The 22,008-nt window shown below is 49.3% G+C and overlaps 1 protein-coding gene across 10 annotated transcripts in view; it reads right to left on the reverse strand.

The window, feature by feature from the left end:
* The window catches only part of PHACTR4 (phosphatase and actin regulator 4), a 71,220-nt gene that overhangs the window by 4,141 nt on the left and 45,071 nt on the right, over nt 1-22,008 (reverse strand). For 9 of the 10 annotated variants that reach the window (XM_056332811.1, XM_056332814.1, XM_056332812.1 and 6 more), the window contains 11 exons: nt 13,690-13,866; nt 13,171-13,251; nt 9,845-10,009; nt 9,355-9,714; nt 5,401-5,992; nt 4,492-4,715; nt 3,899-4,049; nt 3,202-3,257; nt 2,250-2,311; nt 1,335-1,472; nt 168-244 (listed from right to left, as the gene is read on the reverse strand). In XM_056332811.1, the coding sequence (XP_056188786.1) occupies nt 168-244; nt 1,335-1,472; nt 2,250-2,311; nt 3,202-3,257; nt 3,899-4,049; nt 4,492-4,715; nt 5,401-5,992; nt 9,355-9,714; nt 9,845-10,009; nt 13,171-13,251; nt 13,690-13,866 (2,083 nt within the window). The remainder of the gene's footprint in view (nt 1-167; nt 245-1,334; nt 1,473-2,249; nt 2,312-3,201; nt 3,258-3,898; nt 4,050-4,491; nt 4,716-5,400; nt 5,993-9,354; nt 9,715-9,844; nt 10,010-13,170; nt 13,252-13,689; nt 13,867-22,008) is intronic. The other variant, XM_056332816.1, reaches the window with a different exon arrangement.

A 22,008-nucleotide genomic window follows, 5' to 3' on the forward strand; every position in this document is an offset into this window, starting at 1 on the left:
ACGCACTTTGTGCCTGCTGCTCCTCCAGTCATCCAACACCACCGAGGCAGACAGGCACGTTAAATCTCTAAGTGCTGTACAGGTCATTTTCCTAAGGTTTTTAATGTTTTGCCTCAGCACAGTTCTCCCAACAAGATCAAAACTCCGAGTAATGCATTCTTACTCACCTCGTGAACTGCTTGCTGTCCTCGTGGACCTCCATTTCACAGCTCTTAAATTCATTCAGCTCCTTCCGGATGGCAGCCTACACAGAGGAACAGATCTTTTTTTATCTCCTGAGGCACACATATATTACTCTCTCGGCCATCTCAAGGGAGCTCAGACATGGCAAAAAGGTGTTATACCTCCAACACCCCTGCTCACATCTGATCTGTACCACCCTTCAGTGGTGAAGAGTTCAGAGCAGTTTTCATGGAACTACAGAACAGCTGGGGTGGGAAAGGAACTCTGGAGATCATCTAGTCCAACCTGCTGCTAGAGCAGGCTCTCCTCGGGCAGGCTGCACAGTCGTGTCCAGGTGGGTTTTGAATGTCTCCAGAGAAGGAGACCCCACAACCTCTCCAGGCAGCCTGTGCCAGCTCTCTGCCACCCTCCAGGTAAAAAAGTTTTCCCCCATATTCAGCTGGAGCTACCTTTGTTGCAGTTTGTGCCCGTTGCCCCTTGTCCTGTCGCTGGGCACCACTGAAAGGAGGCTGGCCCCATCCTCCTGACACCCACCCTTAAGATATTTGTAGACATTGATAAGATCCCCTCTCAGTCTTCTCCAGAAAAAACAGGCCCAGCTCTCTCAGCCTTTCCTCATATGGGAGATGCTCCAGGCCCCTGGTTTTGATAGTAGGGCTGAGTGCCGCAGCTCCTCTGGTAAAGGCAGGAGCTCAGGTTGTGGCAGCACCCCAGCTTTCCCAGTCCGTTCCCACTGGGCTGAGTTTAATCTGCCCCACCTCCTGCACACTGAGGGCTGGGCAGTCCCACAAGTGGCCAGGGAATGGCTTCCCTGCAGCCTCTTGCCTCAGCCTGCCCCAGCCTGCAGGGAACAGCACTCCTCCGACCAGCACCCCTACACCCTCCTGTACCGCTCAGAAGCGGAGGCAGCGGCCACAGGCCGGCGTGCAAACACCGGGCTCCACACCGCCACAGAGGGTGCAGGAAGGCAGGGCTGGGTAAGGCGCACAGGGTGAAGGGGCACTGGTGGTGCTTGGTGGGGTGGCAGAGGGAAAGACGAAAAGGTGAAGCAAAAGGAACAGAGCAAATCTCCTTGGCTCACACCCCTCTGCATGGGATGCCCTGATCCAGATGCCGCCCTCCACACCTAGGGACAGGGCTCTCCCCATTACCTTGTCAGCCGGTGTCAGCTTTGTCCACGGCTTATCTGCTCTCCGGTCATAGTCTTGAGCATCTGTAACTTCCACATATTCGTTAAACCTCAGGATCTTCCTGGCCTGCAGCTCTGCCACTGTAGGCCTCTGGCTAAGCTGAGCACCAGCAAGAACAAAGGAAGTTAGTTTGTGCCTTGTCCACAACGCAGTTCAGAACTAAGCATCCCAAGCAAAACTAAAACCAGTTCTCTCACTGAGCCTGAGCCACAGATAGTGCTAGGTCCTGCTGGCCGCCTGCAAGGAACGGGCAAACCCTCTTACAGTGTAATCTCATTTGGATTACGAGGTCAGGCTGGGGCAGAACCAAGGCCACATTGCCAAGACTATGACAGACACCAAGGGGTTTGGGAACAGCCTTTACACCCCTAAAGCAAGCAAGCTCGTTCCCTGCTTCTGCAACAGCAATGCTCACATTTCATACCCACAGGCCCCTGAGATGTTTTTCCCAGCTGTGAGTAACAACCACAGGTAACTTGGAGGTAATAGCTAAAAGCAGCTGTTGCTCTGCTCCACTTCTCCCACACCATTACTTTAGAAACGGACTTTGGGGAGCCTGGTGTGAACACAGTGTTAGAACAGCCAGGCCAGCACCAGCAAACCTTCCAAGTGCCAGGTGCCAAATATAGTTCTCATCTAGCTTGTTACGCTCGATGCCAGCTCAGATCTATCACTGACAAACGTGGCCACCAGTGCCAACGGCTCACCGTTGGTGACAGTCCACGTTCCAAAGTCACTGCAGTCAGAGGGCACTGGGGACACTTACACAATAGCCCTGTGACTTCACCCCCAGCACGGTACATACGATGTGCCCATAGCCACCACCATCCCGACAGCTCTGCCAGATGGCGATCACAGCACGGAGGCCAGCAGTACCTTTCTGGTGAGCCTGCGTTTGATCTCTCGCTTCTCAGCTTGACGGTCAGCTTCATTTTTCGCTGCCAAGAGAAAAAAAAAAAAGAATATAAAAATACATTTTTCCTGTAAGCATCACCGGCTTTGAAAAATGCTTTCTGGATTTGAATGGAAAGCAGTACTGAGCTATATCAGATTATCTACATAGCTGAAAGCTCACTGTGGCACATCTGCACTTAGGACAGGCAGAGAGTGCAGTCCAACTCAATACCCTTCCCCACCAAGCACCCCCCTGATTCACAGTGGCACTATGGGCCTTTACACAGCGTGAATGAGTCATTCTCTCCAGCCCTGTGCGTGTTAAAGATTAATGGCTATATTGTCAAAATACATCTGAGCCACTTTGCAGATTGCTCCTCCCCAAAGCTATTATACTAATAGTTTGAAGAGAATAACAGCACAGATAAATATTTTAAATGGAAACTTCCTGAACTGACATTTCCCTTTCCTCAAGACGTTTATTTAAAACTTTTGCAGAACGAGTTATGGCCAAGAGAAACACCACTGACTGAGCAATGAACTGCTGCTTTTTGGATCATGTAATACAATGCTGTAATGTCTGGACCACAAATACAAGTCCAGCCCAAACAAAAACACCTTTAACAGTCCTTGCTGTGTAACATCAGAGCCTTAACCAGTTCACACACTTTTCCCTGAGGTGTCAATAAGATGCTTTGAATCTTATTGCTTGGTACCACTGCTAAGGTCTGATTTTACCCAGAGTCAGTTTCTGACAGTAACAAAGTACTGGGGAAAAAAAAAAACAAAACAGCAGAACTGCTTTACTACAACAATATAACCAAAGCACAGTTCTCCATTACTACATTTCAAGCAGATTCCAGGTACACCTGGATTAAGATGTTAAAGGCAAACCTATCGTGTTACTTAGGACCACTAGAGAAGTATTACTCACGTTGAAGTATGTTCCTCTGCTCCAGCTCTTCCGCTGTTGGTCTCTGACTCAGTCGCCTAAAGAAAAGTGTGGCAAGTACATAATGTTTTATCTGGTCATTCATCACTAGGGGGTGAAGAATACAACTGCTTGGTTTCAGTGCACTGGAAAGCCTCCCTGACACCCTTCCTTCACCAGTGGAGATCACTGCTGCTCTGTTTTGCACTCTCCTCCACTCAAACTGCTGCTCACCCACAGGCACGGGTCTGGGAAGTGCTATGGCCTCTCAAAAGCTCAGAAGCACCACTGCAGGGAGCTCAAGATGACAGCAGAGCCCAGACTATCAGCAGCCCCAGCTTAATCCACCATCTAAAGCATCAGCGCTCAGCCTGCATCTAACCACATCTTTCTGCACCACCTGTGTATCATGGCAGTAACATTTCTGTAGTCCTTGAAACCTTCCCCTCCCGGTCCATTTAACCTCTGGAAACAGCGGTCTGTCAGGGGATGTTGCTCAGCTCCAGGAGGAGCTTCCAACTTTCATAATTGGGGAGGAAAAGCAACACTGAGCCTGCCGACCCTGCCCCAGCAGCAGTGCCCAACCACCCATCACATTCCAGCACAGGCTGCTTAGACAAGGCGACAGCTTTGTCCAGTCCCACCCCTCTCACGCTGTGCCAATGGCTCAAACTTCACGCCCTCCCTCCATTCTTTGTACCTGATCAGCGTCGTCCCAATCTGGTGCCGAATTTCATTCCACTCCTCCTTGCTCTTCCGAGGGAAGACAACCTTCTCCTCCTGCAGCGTGGTTGTGTTTCCCAGCTTTATAGCTAGCGTGTCTTTCCTCTTCACTTTGTTAGCCAGCGTGCCTGCGGGGAAGAAGAGCAACGGGATGCGACTGAAGACTGCAGTGCCCGAGCACAGCGATACGAGCACATGCCCCTGGCAGTTGTGCTCTCCCCCCTGAGGCTTGCCTTCCAAGCTCTGCACTACAGCTCCAGAGCTAGTCACTACAGAAACTGCCCACATTTCTGCGTGATGCCCACATGCTCGCCCACCTGAAGGGGTGGGACAGCACAAGCTGTTGCAGGAGCCATCTGCAACTGGAGGGGGTGCACCTCAGCAGATGAGCATACAGGTTTGGCTGTTAGAGCCTTTGAGAGAATGAGGAGGAGGACATGTGGTACACCATGAAACCAAGAACCAGCTGCTTTGAAGCACTGTGTGAACTAGGTCTTTGATCCAGATCTCAGTACGGCCAGGCACAAGTTCAGCAGAGAAAAAAAGCCAGCTGCAATGTCAAAGCCTTACTGTTATGGCTTTCATCTTCTTCCTCATCCTCATCATCTTTGTACAGGATGGGCCCCTCAGAGTCAGAGTCGCTCATCCCTTCATCTCCTTCCTGCTCCTCTGGCAGGACCTGGGGCACCAGTTTCGGGATGACTGTGACAGATGGCACATCTCCAATATACACACGAGGGCCCGAATTCTGCTCCTCTTCCTGGTCATCATCATCTTCTTCCTCATCGTCTGGACTAACAAGAAGCACAGTATTGCATCTCTTAACACATGCCACAGGGGCTGGGGAATACCCCTGAGATCAAAGCCTTGTTAGCTCTCCCCAGCCTGCAGAAGGCAGGTCTGTGGGTAGCCCCGGAATCAGAGATGCACGAGTCACCCCATGATCCTGCAGTCCCCTCTCTCCAAAGCACAGGGAGCTCTGGCAGAGGAAATGCCAGAGGCAGGTTCTTTGCAGAACCAAACAACCCTCTCACCTCGCTACTCTGGGATCTGCAGGTTCAGCTCTGTTATAAGTACGAGACAGTCCTTTTCCCACTTCTGTTTTGCAAAATGCTAAGGCAGGCCACAAACGCATGAAATCTTGTTTTGTCTTGGTGCAATTAACGATAGGCCAGGCATCAGCTTGTGTTTTTAGTCTGGAACTCATTTCCCTTTGTGAGCAGTAAGATCCCAGAGCCAGCGTTAATTTAATGGGGAAGATGCATTGGCCCCACTAAGAGGCTGAAACACAGATTCAGCCAACAGACAAAGCCGTTTCTAGGCTGTTGCACAAAACAGCAAAGAAACCAGCCCTGCCCACAGCCCTCCTCAGCACCACAGCCTCGCAGAAGCAGGGAGTGACACCGACATCTCAGAGCCCAGCGTGACCCACACACCACTGCGAGGTGTTTACCGCACACGTGTACAGGAGGTACTCACACTTTCAGCATTTCGATGGTGACAGGCAGTGACCTTGTCCTGCCCAGCGTGCCATTGTCTTCTCCAAAGCCATCGTTCTCGAAGAGCAGCGAGTGAGCCCTGTGTGACCCCTCGGCAGGCGGCGTGACAGGCTGAGGGCTGGCCAGAGCCTGCTGGATACGGATGTGCAACGGGATTTGGGGCAGGCGAGGCAGCATGAGAGGTTCGCCAAACCCTTGCTCTGCTGTCCTCTTCGACACTTCCAAGGACCTGAAGTCTTCTGGAGTAGGAGTCGTAGTTGTCGTCATCTCTTTGGGTAGGTCCAGGGAGTGCGGAGGGTCCAAGACAGGGGTGGAGGCAGGCAGGGGCAGGCGTGGAGGTTCAGGGGGTACGTGTGTGGGCAGTGGTGGTGAAGGTGAGGGTGGTGGGTAAACAGAGGTCATGTGCATCGGTATCAGCGTGGGGCGGTTAGCTGTCATTGTCCTGTCGTTTGGGGGCTTGGAAGCGGTAGCTGCCTCTGACGTGTTGTTAGGCGGGAGGCCTCTCTTTGGCGGGAGAGGAGGGGAAGGCTTGGACAAGCCTGTACCACTGTTCATCGCTTGAGAAAGTTCAGCTGAAAATAAAAACCCATAAAAGTCGCTGTATTTAAGAGGGCATTTTCCAGATATCCCTCACCAGTGTGGAATAAGCATGGCAAAACACTCAGAGCCCTGGACCAAGCAATCTCTTCTGCTTTTCTGCTAGAACACGGTGCCAGAAATAACCAGGTTGCAAGCCTCTAGTTTGTCCTTCCTGCAGCAAAGGTAAGACCTGGGAGAGCAGCCAGAAGCGAGCAGGCTGGGAGAGGGTCTGCGCATCCTGCTGCTTCGGAGAGAAACAGCACCAGCCCTCCAGTGACAGCAGATGGAGCTCACCCAGATCAGCACACAGCCTCAGCCAAGGAACGCAGGTATGTGGGGCACTTTATGGCTATATTTACAGCATCAGTTTGCAAAGGAATCTGAGACATCCAGGACACCCCAGAACTCCAGCTGTGTTAACAGCTCCTTTGCACATTAGAAACTTTTGGGGAAGTCTCGCTCAACAGCGGAAGTCAGCAGAACTGCAAGCAGCAATGTGTTCTCCCTGTTTCCATTCACCTGCCAGACCCAGCCCAAGAATACCTTGCTGCCAGCAGCTCCTGCCTGTTTCAGGATGAGGTTCTGCTCTCCTCCCTCTGCACTCTGCTCCTTCAGCCCCATATAAACTTCTCTGCAACTACAAAATAACTAGAAAAACTTCCAAACATACTTAAGAGCCTTGGGACTACACAGAGCTTATCTGCTCTGTGATAGAGGGGAGAGGGAGAAACAGAGACTGTCTCATCTCACAGGAGCTGCCTGCAGCAGGCAATCGAGGTTCCTCAAACACCCCTTGGTTCCTAGAGAAGAAGTCACACCAGTGAAGACTGCTCCTGCTTGTAGCCTTTAACATACATGTGTCAGTAGCTTCTTGGGCTTGGAAAGGTTTTGCCCACCTGCTTGAAGAGGATCTGATTTACCACACATTTCACCTGGAGTGGGTGATGGCCCCAGCACAGAGCTGGGAGGACTCCCCAGTACCAGACACCGCAAGAGGGTGCTGCTAGCAGGGAGTGCTTCACCCAGATAAGGCTGCATAACTGGAGAGAGGTGGGCACATTTTTGGGATGTTTGGCATTTTCAGACTTTCCCCTTGTAGATCAAGGGCCAGATTGTGCAAAACACTTGAGTGCCCTCAGCTCCCATCAACTTCAGCCCAGAGGGACTCCAGTATCTCCTCAGCAGTGCTCAAAGCCTGGCAGGACCAGGCTCGAGGCACCTTTGGGTAATTACAGAATTTGAAAGGGACCAAGCAGCTGGCAGAAGGAACAGACAGAAAAGGGGCTGGGTGCCACTCAAAGCATCCTCCCCAGCCAGCCTGTCTCCCTTCAGTGCAATAAACCCACTGCACCAACTGGCACCACCTTTTGTGACATGCCACCGTGGCCAGAGCCGGTGCTCTTGCACAGGCTACAGTAACTGTGGCTCCTGAAGCCCATTAGCAGCACCAAGCTCCCAGCCAGCGTGGCAGCACCGGTTGCCTCTGCTTGCTTTTGCAAGCTGATACCAATTCCCATTCCCCAAGGGTTTCTGAGCCTTACTTTCAGATACTGCATCACACACTGGAAAGGCTCAGAGAATGAACATAAGGGAGCATTTTCAGGAGGAACAAAGGGGTGATCTGCACAGTAATGGCCCTCCCCTCCCCACCTTAGGTCGTAACAGCAGCACAAAAGCAGACACATGAGTCAGAGCAGGTATCAAAGACCTGTGGAGAGCTCATGAAGCCAATTCCACTGCTGCTGCTTATCCCAAAGCCACAAAACAAGGCTCATGCAGCAACGACTGCACACGTGCCGCAGTTACAGCTCCACTGTGCCAGATGCACAGCCCTGCAGAGAGCTGCAATGCCTCTCTCTGCATCTGCATTCTCATCCAGGAGACAAAAGAGGGGCTGACTGCTGTCTCTCCTCTCCACTCCCACACCCCTGCAGCCGCAGGTGCATCGAGCCCAGCCCTGTATTGTTGGGGAGGGAGGCAGGCTGGGTATGAACATGTTTGATAGACTGCTGTCTCCAGCCACATTTTTTGTTCCACAAGTACCTCCTGCAATTAGCACTGGGGCATTTCAAATGCCATCTGTGATGTGTGTGCAAGCAGCTTAAAGAAAACAAGAAAGTATTTCATCAAGTGCTCAAGCATGGTCAGACTAATCAAGCTGGTCTGGCATACAGGAGTGTTTAACACCCTATCAAGGTCACTTGCAAAACCTGCTAGAGCCAGGTGAAGCTGCGAGCAGAAGAGTGATGCAGGTCCTACTGAAAGCAGTGGCCCAGGCGGCTTCAGATGGTAACTTGCACATGATCTAAGCTTCTACCACAGCCTCCCAAACCACACCTGGGTACTGCCTCCAGTTTCTGTGATAGCAGTGCAGACCTGTCTGATTGATCTTCCCAGGAACGGCTCTCCTGATCTGTACTAGCCTCTGCTAATCCAGTCCAAAGATCAGGAGGTGGTCTGTGAAACATGAACAGCCATTGACTGGATGGAAGGTGTCTCATTTAAAGATGCAATATTGCTGGAGCAAGATTTCTCAAATTCCTAAAGAGAGCAGGGACTCATGCAGCTTTGAGAAAACCTCCCAAGACCTGCTTAGAGACGTTACAGAGATAAAGGCATTACGTTCTTTAAGTGGGAAGATTCAGCTCAAATGACAGTTGAGCTGATTTATCCATGGGACAAGACTTAAGGACAAGACTAATTTGGCAATACCCTAGCCACAGACCTTAGAGCAGGTGCCCAAGTATAACCAGGGAAGTCTGAATTATCCCTGCCAGCTCCTGGCTTCCCTGCACTAAGTGGAAACCACGTGGCCCAGCAGTGACAGACACTGTTTGGTACGATGTGGATTTTTTTTCATTTTGTTGGGTTTTGAGTTGTTTTGTGGGTTTTTTTTCCAAAGACCAGTTGAAAGCATCTATTATCACTGACCACAGTCTCACAACGCAAAAATCTCATGTGCTGTCCCCCAATTCCAGCTGTCCACAGCTGAGTCCAAGCCCTCAGTGAAGCACCAGCATTCAAAGACACTGCCTTCCCTCTCTCCTTGCACCATCCCCACTCCTGCCGAGCGCAGGCAGGGTCTCCCTCCTGCAGGTAGCTGTTGGAAACACATACGTCTGACAGATTGGATGGCTCACGGCAGAAGACTCCGGTAATTACACTGTTCTCAGCACACGTGCACCTTGGCTAAACACTGTCAGATCTTCTGAGTCCAAACTGGACTGTATTCAGGAAAGATACAACATTTGCTACACCATACAAAAAAAATCTTCCCTTACCAAGGGAAGAGATTCTCAGAGCAAGGGCTCCAGAATATCCCAGGCTACAAAAAACAGCTCATGGAGGCACTTACCTATTACTGAGTTGCTATTTCTGTTGACAGGTTTGGGAGGAGGGACGGGAGGCTGTTTGGCAGGAGCTGTGCTGGTTGTACTCGTGGGAGCAGTAGTGTTGGCACTGGCTAAAGCAGGGGGCAGAGTCCTTGGAGCTGGGGAAGGGGCAGCTGTGGAATTGACTGTCTTTGCTACAACAGGGGCTGTGGTGGAGGGTACAGTTTTTGTAGTGCTGCTGGCAGGCGTTGGATCCTTTGTCTGCGCTTCGTTTGCCTCCTGGGAAGTGGAAGGAGGTCTTTTTGGAGGAAGCAGAGGCTGTCTGGGAACATATGGCTCCTGAGGTGGTTCTAGTTCAGGCCCAGAGTGGCTGCTGGAGGAGCCTGCAAAGTGAAACAGCTCGGTTTATGACACCGGAGGGCCCAGAGAGGAGGGGGAAGAATCAGATAAGAGTTCAAAACTGACCCTGGAAGAATCTAAAGCAACTGATTTTGCACACATCTGGTTTCTTACCCTGCCTTTTCTTTGGTTCCTCAGCTGGAACAGGCTTCCTAAGGCTGGATGGCTTTGTGGCCTCTTCCTCCTGGCTGGGCAGGTTACAAAGCCCGGGACCGCCGATCGGAACTGTGTGGCCATTCTTCAGTGCAGGTGGGTTCAGCTTGTCTGGTTCTTCACTATCTGCAAGGGGATGGGGAGGGCAGAGAAGCAAACAGAAAACACTCAGAAAGCAGGAGACTGAGGAGGTGGTATGGCTGAGCTGACTGAACCACCACTGATCCACACCAACTCCTCTGGCTTCTGAAACAGCTGGTCTTCCAGCGACCTTCTGCAGAGGAGCACACAGCAGCATCAACTAACTGAAGCTGAGAGCCCTTGAGTTCATTATCAACAAGCAAAACAGTACAGCACTGTATCCCATCAAGTGGTTTTCTTCTTCAGCAGTATCTTAATCTACCACCTTGTTCAGAAAGAACATTACTGCATTTAAGACTAGTATCCCCGATGCTGTGCCACAGCCCACGTTGCGATGGCAGTTAAAACCTCCAGCAGCTTTTGCATCTACCCGCTGTTACAGTATTCATAAATTCTCTGCTGTAATACAAATTCCAACACTAGCCAAGTGACCTACTGGACATGCAAACCCAGATTTTGATAGTCTTAAAATTAGTTGAAGCACCTCTATTTTCCTTCTGTTTCTACCCCGAATTTGGCAAAAAAACCCCAACACTGCTCTCCCCAAAACATCCCACAGCAAGGCTTATTGCCTCACTTTTTTACCTTTGTGTTAATCACATTGAATGACACATCTTCAGAATCTGATGTAGTTCAGCTCAACTTTCTGCTTTTACAGATTCTAGCACGGAGTTTCCCAAATGTTAGACACAACACCTCTTTTGGAAAAAAACCCAAACCACCCTCTTTTCAGCCCACGCTTTTGAGAGCACTTAAAGCCCTAGTCACAGTGAGGACACTCAGACATTCTCTGCCTCTGTAATTGCCCTAACAGGACAAACTCTTGATAACATTATTCCGAAAATCAGACTCTAGCACCCGGCTCTCGTGGGGCATTGCCCATTTTGACTGCTTTCCAACTCAAGAAAACTTGAATAGCTACATCACCAATTTGGTTAAAAAACCTTAGTGTTTTCAGCCTACCATCTCTCAAGCAATTGCAGCGTACAGCATCACAGGCCCTCAGGGGTCAGACCCCAGTGTGCTCTGCTGCTCTGATTTTTGATGATTTATTCAACTACTGTCTCCACCCCTCCTTTCCCCCTCCAAGGTACTACCTCTCCCTTTCTGTAACCTGGTGTTACGCACAAGCTGAAAGCAAAGACGCCAAGGAGCCGAAAGCTCCCCAGGCTTTCTTTTCTGTAAAAAACACCCTTAGCTCCTGAGAGGCGATGGAACACCACGCTGCCTCGCTTGCTTCGCTGCCCTTCCCTGAAACGCAGGATGTACAGACAGCCACAAGGAGTTTCCTTCCCAGCCGGGGCGAAGCTCAAGAGCTGAGCCAGAGTTGTTTATAGCAGCAGTTGCCTCTGGCCAGCTGAAGTTTTCAGCCAGGGAGACAGGACGGGTATGACCTAGCTTCCCTTAGCACTCAGACCCCGCATGCCCTTCTGGGCAGGGAGCTGCAGCGCACACAGAACCCTCCTGATGGCCTTTCCACACCGCCTTACTCTCGACTTCAGTTCCACTGACCTCCTTCAAGGTCAAGGCAGTCCAACGCTATCGTCTTTCCTTACTGTGAGCCCAGCACAACCTGCTGGCTGCCAACCCCGAGAGCAGCAGGGCCTCCTCTCCCGGCTGCACCGGGTTTGAAAACCTCCACTATACTTCTCTTCCCTGCCTCCTCACTTACTTGTCTCATAAGATTTCCAGCATTTTTTTTCCCTTAAGAACTCGCCTAAGAAAATTTACTGACCTTGTAAAAGCAGGTTTTAAAATTACAAGCAAATACAATAACCAACCATCACCATTTTATGGCTGCCCAAGTGTCTTAAACTCATAGAAGGGATTAAGATAATGAGCTTTCTAATCTAACCCTCCTGACAATACCGACTGCTCCCTCAATACCTTGGGTTTGCACTTCATCCAGATTCTAGCCATCTTCTGTTTCTTAAGCCAGATCAGATGACTCAAAAGAAGAAAATAATTCCATCTCAAGCCACGCTTCTGTTATACCCTTACAGCCTGGAAGATCTCTCCTCTGTCATCTCTAGTTGGAAGCTTGTTATCCAAAGCCTTTGATCTCTCTTCCACGGTTTCATCCTGTGACCTCACACACTTTTGTACCCCAGTGAGCTCTTTGCCCAGCCCAGCGTTTACACCCTCAGGTAGCTGTAGATGGCTTTCATTACAGTATAGCCGCAAACAACTGCGTTCAGACTTTTCCTCTCAGTTTTGCTTTCAGTGGTTTGGTCTGAAAACCACTTTTTCACCTCCACGTTTCCACTTTGCATCTTTCTTAGAACCACCTCGAAATTTGCATTAGGTGAAGCATGCCACTGAGGTGCAATTACACACTGCTCTAAGCCAAAGACCATGCTGCCACTCAGACGGGTGGGCTGCTAGCCCAACACACATTCCTGCCCCCCTCCTCGTACCCACATCACCCAACACGCAGCCAGGTGACTGGATGGCGAACTCATCTGGCTGAGAAGTTATTTTGGCAGGGTGGCCCCAACTCAGGATGCATTAGGGATGATAGAAAAGGGGATAAGACTTCTTTGACAGCAGGGCAAGCTTATTGAAACTTAGCCATGGCTATTACGACACCATACCATGAAGCATCTTGTCTATAACTCCTTGAGGACAATGCCCCTACCCAGGCAGCTCAGAAGTCATCAATTTGTTTCTTTTTCCAAGACTAAGGCCTTTGAACCGGAGCTCCGAGGTCAGTGCCTCTCCCGCCATGGTCAGAGTGCAGTCTGGAGTGGGATCAGGACAAGCTGGAGATGGGGAGTGCAAGTGTGACAGAAGAGCTTAGCAGGACAAGACAAGGTGGCTGGAGCAGGACACATACAGAGGGAGAGGACAGGAAGTGACAAACAGAACATCCCTCCCCGCTGGCAGCAAACAGGAAGATGCCCAAGACAGGCACCGCACTTTCTTAGCAACATCTTCCTCCCTGAACAGCCTGCCTTCCTCGCCAGGTGCAAAAGTCAGACGAGGGAGCATATCGAAAAGGGCAAGACAAACAGACAGGAACCACATTAGCAAAGAGCCCTTAAATTTGTCTCCCAAAAGAGAATGGCTGCAAGGGTGAGGTTTCACCAGAGGAAGATCAGCTACACAGAACACAGACAGGAGGAGAAGTTCGTTTGCAGACTCACCCTGCTCAGGGTCTTCCAACAGAACCCCTCTTTTTACCAGCTCCTCTCTTGGCTTTCGCATAGAAATCTTTCGTTCTAAAACTGATATTAAATTGAAAAAAGGCACTCAGAAAACAGGGTAAGCTAGAAGTTCAAGGAGATACTTTTTTAAAGGGATCTTCTGGAGGAAATAAAAAGGCTTCAAATTTCACTGTTTTTGCATGGATTAAGAAGAGGTAGGAAGGACTGCACGTTCAGGCCTGCACTTCACACTAGACTGGTGATCGTGGAGCAAACCCTCCCTCCCCACAGCTGCTTGGGGAGGTTCCTTGCAAGAAAGGAATTTATTTGTCTGAAACTACTGCTCCATGGCAAGGTGTTTCTGGAGAGATTACAGGTGCCAGCCCATCACCAAAGTCACATTTTGGTTCTTACATGTGTCAGCGCTCAGGCTTGTGACAGCAAGCCCTTCTCACTAGCCAGATGGCTAACAGCAGGTTTCCCAAGCAGAGGAAGGGACTCCCACCCAGCCTCAATTACCTTCCGAAGTCTCCTTAAATTTGTCACTGCTTTTCTTTTTCCTCCACTTCCAGGGTTTGAAGATCTTGCCAAAGCTTGAGAACTTGCTTTTTCTCTTTGTAGGAGGTGTGGTGTCACCTGCTTCCAAAACGTCTACCCCCATGCCGGCATCAGCTGGGGAGTGATCCACCTCTTCGGCTGCATGAAAAAGAATAAAGAAGTTACCTTTGCGCCGCAGATACCAGCTGCCATCTCCCACCAGCCTGCCCCTTGCACACTGCGAAACGGTGGCGTATGTTCATGCAAAGAAGGTAGCAAGACTCCATGCCTTCACGTAACCAGTCAGCATTAGCTTGGGGTGACGAGAGTGGGGTTTCCAGTGTTAACAGTGCAAAGGGTAACCGATAAGAGGCTTTCTAACAAAACAAGGATTAGTTTCAATTTGCAGCGTCACAGCTTCGCCCAAGGATCGCAAATCACTTTGCTGCAGTTTCTCATCTTCAGTTGGAAGCAACTGGTGCTAGATACAAGTAATTACGCCAACACAAATACTTTCCAGACTGCAGAGCCGACTTTCATGACTGTCTACACACACCGAAATTACCGGACCCGTTATAACAGCTGTATGTGCTAGCACTTAGCCTCTCTGATTTTCTCCTCTATAAATAAGGCCAGCAAAGCTGGCCAAGAGCAACAGCTACACAGGAAAGCAACACAATACAGGCCTGCACTCCACCTACTGTACTTGAAGTCTCTGGAGAACACCACAAGAAGGACACAGAGGCGGGAAGGGACACACAAAAAGCCCCGATTTGCTGCAACAAAAAACCCCCACTCGCTCATAAAGAAACAACTTGCGAAGCAGAACCAGAATCCAAAACGCTAAGCTGGTGACTGTCAGTTCTGGCTTGCCTGGTGTTGCTGTTTTCTGGGTATTTGATGAAACATAAGGGAACACTTACAATCAGCAGAATCTAGCGATGGCTGGGGAAAAAAAAAAGAATCAGTGCACACAACCTAAGTGAAGCCAGCTGGTGGCCTGTTTCATGGTCTTAATTTACAGACCAAGAATCCCTTAGCTTCAGCACTACAAAAGACAGGAGCACCCAAGCTGCATCGCAGAACTCCGTGAAAACACGTGGTATTGAGAGCGCCTCGAGACTTCCTACAGCCCTGCCGAACACACCGCAGGCTGAGCGCACTGCTACAAACTGCACTTTCACGTTTTATTTTTGAGCCTCCAAGTCAAACGTTCTGGAGTTCGTGAGCCTTCTGGGATCACAAAAGACCTTTCAGTCAACTTCAGACAAGCCTGTATGACGTGCTTGCAGAAAAGACAATACCCTGTAGGCAACGTGGAAAGTTCAGCCAGGAATCCCATCTCCTGAGGCCAAGGGATTGGGAAAAGAATTTTAAGGGAAAGCCATTTTGCACATAGGACAAAGAGTGAATAATGGATCTGCTATATCCTACAAATATCCACCAAGGATACAGACCCAGACATGGAAAAGCAGATTCCTGTCAACATGGAGAAGAGCAGATTCAGGACAGGGAAAAAAAGAAAAACAGGAAAAAGAAAAAAAAAAGAAAAAACAAACCCAAACAAGTTGTTTGATGGAGCTCTACCTGCAACCCTGCTGTGCTTCCTAGCATGAGATTTCAGACCCCGGGAAGCATCAAGCCCAGGGACCCCCTGCCAAGCAGCCTCAGGCTGGCTCTTCTGGGGACAGGCTATCACTGTACAACACCGCAGGCCAGGTGGACCTCAATTTTTCAGTCTGAGCACAAATAAAATGGAGTATCACTGAATAATAGGGAAGAAAAGAACAACAGAGACCATGCTAACAGCGCAAGAGAAACCAGAGCCTATTTCAGTAGGAGGATCTAGAGCATATGCCAGAAGTGCAGTTTTTAACCAAGTGATGGAGGAAGAGGAAAGCCAGCCCAGGACTCTGGTTTAATGAGAGGTGGGAGTGGCAAAGAAATGTCACTGTGCCAACCAGCAGGAAAAAGGGATTTTCAACACTAACTGTGGCCATTTCAGACTTTACCTAAAAATGCATAACCCCTTCCAGCTCTGGACAGGCTTCTCTCCTCTCGTGGGACTCCAGATTTCACACTGGTGGTTGATGGGGTTTTCTGTTTGGTAGTTGATTTTTTTTTTAATCAGCCCCTTAACAGAAAGCTCACCCAGAACCTGTCAAAAGCTGATGCCAACCAACATTTATTTGAAAAAGCAAGATCAGTTCAGCATCTGAGCCACTTCTTAAAGGAAACCCCACAACAAAACTGGATTCATAACATGAGAGAAATTGGGTGGAAAGTAACATACAAGATGTCAGCACTGATCTGTGATTTTCTGCAGCTCTATTCTGTGATTTTTCTGCTGGGAGGGAGGGAGGAGGGGAAGGTGGAGGTAGGGACAAAAAAAAAAAAAAAAAATGCATTTCAAGCTCCCAGAAACTCAAGAGCAATTGTCTGGATGTTTAGAGGCACTTTCTTCAGAGATTAGAACGCTAGCCCTGGAGTTGTACGTATAATTTTGAAAAGCAGTATTCACTTTATTCAACAGAGCGTTCCCAAAGTTTACCGGGCAGGCAAGACCACTTACCAGGCACAAGCTGTGGGCTGAATTTGCATCCCTAGTGCCACGCAAACGCACCTCCCTCACCTCCCCAAGGAGCAGTAACAGCACTGAAGGCGGCCTTACCAAGCTCACTTCATCTATATCCCTTCCCTGAACTGCTCTTAGGAATGTAACTTATGTGCTGCCTGCCACCCAAGGTGTCAGAGTGCTGCACTAAGCAAAAAAAAGTTATTAAAAGAAAACTCAACCATCAGGCCCACAGATTAATGAACAGAGACCTCAGCAAGCTGTGATGTCTCCATTTCCAATTAGAGGGAGAACGACAAGCATTCACCTCCGAGCAGCCAGGGAGGAATGGTGGACATGAAAGGATGAGGCGAAACTGCAGGAGACACATGATATCCCCAAAGCAGGAGCAGCTAAAAGCATGGGGGGGTGGGGGAGAGCCCACATGCGAGTTTTACTCCAGGCGGAAGAACCTCTTTCAGCAGCTTCTGCCATCCAGGTCTGGCTGTCAAATCAAATACCATCTCAGGGTGGAGTTTCACACCAGGTGCCTGACTGCCATTAATTGCAATTATGCAGGTTAATACAAAAGCTAGGTTTCACAATGACATTCAGCATCAATATTAATAACTCAGTTCTTGCTTCTCTGCCGTGCTACCGCATCAGCCACGCTATCAACTGCTCCTGGTTTGTGCTGTGCCCTCAGGTCTTGTCCAACACGAAAACACTCGTTTTTGCTGTTTTATCATCGGCTCCATGTCAAAAAACAGCCACGCAAGCAGGGGAGACAGGCATCCCGTGTACCCCTTCACATGGCAGAACCTCAGCCCAAATAATTTTCACTGAGCCTTTTGCTCTGTGTAGAATGAAACTCAATACATGTTAGTAAACAGTGTGAACATCCCGAGACCACCGCAGCCCACCCGGCAATACTGCTGCCGTGAAAGCAACTCCCCTCCCCAGTACAGGAGGAGATTTTCTGTCCCGTTCTGCAGCGCAGGCCGCTCACAGGAGAGCTCAGCTCCTACCGCCCTTCCACAGCACTCTTCCTTTTACAGTCCATAATTGCCACACGGACATAGACATTCAAAACAGTCTGTTGTGATGCAATTATGAATTACATTCACTGCTAATTAGCAGGTGGATCAGCAGCTGTAGGTGTGCTTTACTGATCTGTATTTTAAATACCCTCATTGTTCAGGGATGGGTCACATTAGATACTGCTCTTACTCCCTCCGGATAGGACCTTCCCTTCCATTCACAGCCCATTGCCAGCTCAAATTTCCACGAAACGGTGCAGAGAAATGGACATTTCTTGCCCAAGCTGCCTTCTTCACTACGAAGGGAGCCTCAGCAAGGTGGATTCCCTGTGCCTCCTCTTGCTCTGCTCTGCAAGGTACAGGAGGGTCTGCTTTGCCACACAAGGCAGAAACCTCTCCTTATCCGAGTGATGCACTGGGAAACTGCTAAGGAACCACAGTGCAGTGCTGGGGGGAAAAAAATGGAGCAAAAAAAAGAGGACTTGGACTTGAAGGGAAGGGCGAAAAGCATCAGGAAGCTGATGCACTTGCCCAACCCTTGCTCAGCACAGAGGCTGTCGCATGGCAAGTCTGTGTCCAAGAGACCAGCCTCACCTTCACCGTGGTGCCAGGCTGGAAGGCTCATTTCAAAGTTATGAAAAAGGTGAAATGAGGTCACGCAGGCCTAGGGGAACCCAGCAGAGGCCTCATGAGAAGACCAAGAACTTCCCAATAAGCAAGTCCCGAGTGTGCCCCCACGTCAAAGCACAACCTTGCTGAACCTTTCTGCAAGAATGACATGAAGTACACGCTTCGGAAAAGCGACCCTGAAGCCCCACAGAGCCCACGCTGACACCAGCACACCATGCCCACCACAGTGACCTGCAACAGTGCCCCACCTGAAGGAAAACTCCAGAGTAAAAACATCTACTGCAAACTTCAGCACCTTCCCCAGGCAAGCGTGGTGCTTCTCCTCGAGCAGCCAGCCCGGAGCCCTCAACCCACCATGCCTGGGACAGACCCCCGGGACCAGCTGGGCTGAGGAGGGAGCCGTGCCCTGGTTGCCTCCCAGCTTCCCTGCCGCAGCCTGCTGCCATCTCCCATCTTTCCTCTGAAACACTTAACATGTCCTGATCTTGTTCCATCAAAACAAGCAGGTGAATTTGAGCTGTTTAAGCAGCAGATCTCTGTTAACCCAAAATGTTTAGACTGAAATAGTCTAGGGAAACATCACAAAATTGGCACAGCCTGGAGACACAAGAAGGCAGAAAGCTCCAGCAGTGCCAAGCAGCTAGGGATGCAATTCTCCATCAGTCTGCCTGGCCAGCTGGTCCTTCAGACCCTCCCCTCGCAGACTGTTACACACATTTACACTCAAATCTTGCAGTTAAAACACAGGCGGAAAAAAGCTCTTCTCCCACCATACCTTATATTTACGTGAAAACCGTCGTGCAAGAACACAGGTGGTGTTGAGCTACTGCAGTAATGGTTTTTTTCCAGAGAAGAGAAACCATTTCAGTGGAAGAAGCTGGAGACTCATAGTTGTTCTCCAAGCTCATCGTGCAGTCGGCAAGTGGCTACGGTGCTGCATGTGTCATCTGCTCCCAAAGCTTTTGTCACACTTGGGGCTGCCAGTGCTATTCAAGATGGTAAAGCTTTCACTTCTACCACTACTCTCAGTGGGTCAAACCAGCAGAGCCAGGATCCGTGGGGTCAATTAAAAATACCACATGTGTTCACACCATTGCTACGCATGGAGGACACTCACAACAGCAAGCAGCTATCTAGCTGACCTTTACGAAATACCAACATATAAATGTAATGGTTTAACGAGTCACACCATGGTCCGATGGAGGAAAAGCCATCATGTGAGCAAATATAGTTAACCCCCGTCTTCAGAGATCAAAACCCAGAACACCCTTCTGCACAGCAATGCTCTACCAGCCTAGAAAAAGGCACAGCAGAAGCTTCAGATACCAACATGAATAAACAAAAAGCATTTATTTCATTAAGGATCATCTCTCACAGGGAGGATACCTGCAACAGTACATGAGATAGTAGCAACGCTGATACACAGTATGAAAAAAAGTAAATTTTAAACCAAGCTGCATCTAGTGTAGGTCATTGCAAGATTAGTCCTGGTGAATTTTTAAACCAATTCAGCTCGGGCCACACACCATCAAAAGCCAGCATGGCTATGGAGAAGTTCTATTTTGTTTTGAACTGACGCACCACTATATAAGCCAAAAATCACTTCAAGGTCCAAGTTAGAGACCCTAACAAAGCAAGACTGAAGGCTGTGAAGAAATCAAGGAATTCCATCCCAGATGCTGACAATTCATATTATATTGCTGTATGCCTGGGAGGGAAACTACCAATTTCCAGTGTTCAGGGAGAAAATGGCACAATGGTTTAAGGATGAAGGGTCAGTGAGCCCCGGGACAGGACTGCACACTGAGGCTGTTAGCCAAAGACGGAGAAATGCCGCCTTTCTCTCCGCAGTATCTCTGCAGGTATCCAAGAGCTGGTAGAACACACTAACTCCAAAAGAAGATGCACCTCACCACTGCATGCACCGCAACAGGCTCTTTGCCCCAGTCCTTTTCAGAGATGCAAGATTAGTTAAATTCCATCTTCACAAAGAAACATCCTCACAGAGGGTAGGAGAAAGCATCAGTACTTTGCTTTGTAACCAGACTTGCACAGTGTGTAAATCATGAGCTTCAGCCAGATTCTTTCCATCTGCAATCCATAGCTCACCCAGAACCCGATCCATCTCTTATCATAGTAGTTACTACAGGATTTCCATAAAACCCAGGAGTTTCTGTTCATAAGGAGCTCACTGGGCATTTCTGTCTCACAGTCACAGCCTGGAGGCTCACATCCAGACACAACTGTGGCAGTGAGACTGTGCTAGAGCAAAAGCCAGTGTAAACGCTCAGCTGAGAGCTAGAAAGCACTCAGACAAATCAGGCACTTGAGCAACTCTGAACACTTCTGCTTGATCACCTTTATTTCCCTAATTTACACCACCACCACCCCCCCCCAAAGTTCTGCTATCACACCAGCCCAGAAGGTGCATCAGGAGCTTTTGCTGAGAACGTGGCTGCTCATTGCACACCCCGGACGACGTGTGTGAGGAGCACGTTTTGCAGCACAGCCTGGACCTAAGGCTACGGAGCGGGACCAACCACCTGGCAACGTGGAGCCTGCGCAGCATCCTCACTGGCAACGCTGCAGGACTGCAACAAACTCTCCTGCTGCCGAAGGACTGTGGATGCACAGGCAGGAGAAGAATTCAGCTCCCTCGTCTTCAGCGTTGTTGTGCCAGGCAGGGCAGTTAAAAATCCAAAAAGCTTTCAAAAGCAAACAGCTACAACTCAAAACAAAAAGCAAACAAAGACTCTCTTGAGGGAAATGCTGTTAAGGTTAAAGTATCAAAAAAGCAATTTAGGTAAATGTTTCTAAGCTTTCTATAACAGCTTTAAAAACTTCACGTGCATTTCCTGAATAGTCCAGCGAAGACGTGAATCCCGACCTCAAAGCAATAGAAGGCTGCGGTCACAAAACAGCCTCAAATAGTCCCAGCCCTCGGCTTCCCTGTCATTTTTATGTTTCTAATCACCATAATCTTCACAAGACTTTTCTTTTCAATAGCATCCTGCCAAAGTTAATGCAAGAACCATCTCTTCAAGTTCACAATTTATTAAATAGGAACTTTGCAAGCTGTGCCGTGAAGAAAGACTTCAGACAGCAAATGACCAGTTGAGGAAACACCAAGTCTGCTGGCCTCCAGTCTCCAGCAAAGGACACTATCATCACACCAAGTGAGCCCACTGCCCTGAAAATTACCACCACCTCCGGTGCCTGATGACAGAAAGAGCCCAAGACTGAACAGGTTGGCTTCTAACAGCACATGAACCCAAGGAGATGATGCTGTTAATCTCCATCGACAGTACAAAGATGACTTAAGTCTTACTTCTCCCTTCCACTCTCTCAATACCACCTATTTTTAGCAGCTCTTGAACAAGGCTAGCTGGAGTGAACTGGGGGTGGGGAAGAAAGAATCACTGTTTAATCTGAGCCCTAAAAATACTTGGTAGGTTCAAAGTCATAAAAATGAGAAAGTATGACAAAAAAGAAATCCGTACCTCAGGGAGCTCTCCACTTGCAAATGTCAAGTGTTTCTCTAAAAATCAGGTACTTCCATTTTACAGATGAGTGTAAGCAACTCAGCCCAAGCAGCTGACGGCAAGTTAGTATGAAATAAAAGGCAACAGCGTGATATGTAAAGTCTCCTCTTATAGCCAGCGCATGGCAGTCCCAGCGCTGGGAACAGCACCTAAGACAGAGACCTGGAAATAACACTGACCTACACACAGTGTTGTGGAAGTAGTGCTACTTCCAGGACTTCAAGCAAGGTTCTGTTTACTACAGCCTGACAGTTACTCTCTCTACTCTGAGTAGAGAGAGAAAACAGGCAGGAAGGTGACTGTGAAGCCCCTTCTCCCCCCAAAACTAGTATAGGTGCCCCCAAAAGCTGGGTGACATTACACACAAGGAGGCGATTCTGGGCAGCTTTGGTCCGGGCACACCGTCAGGGCTGGCTCCTACCCCACACAGGTGAATTTTACCGCTGTTCAGGTGCTTTGCAAAGCTAGTGTCCCCAAATCTGGCCGTACAAGACAGAGGCTATCTCTAAAAACAGCAGCTTGCTCCCTTCTCTGA

Source organism: Falco biarmicus, chromosome 3, assembly GCF_023638135.1.
Source record: "Falco biarmicus isolate bFalBia1 chromosome 3, bFalBia1.pri, whole genome shotgun sequence".
NCBI classification, from domain to species: Eukaryota; Metazoa; Chordata; class Aves; order Falconiformes; family Falconidae; genus Falco; species Falco biarmicus.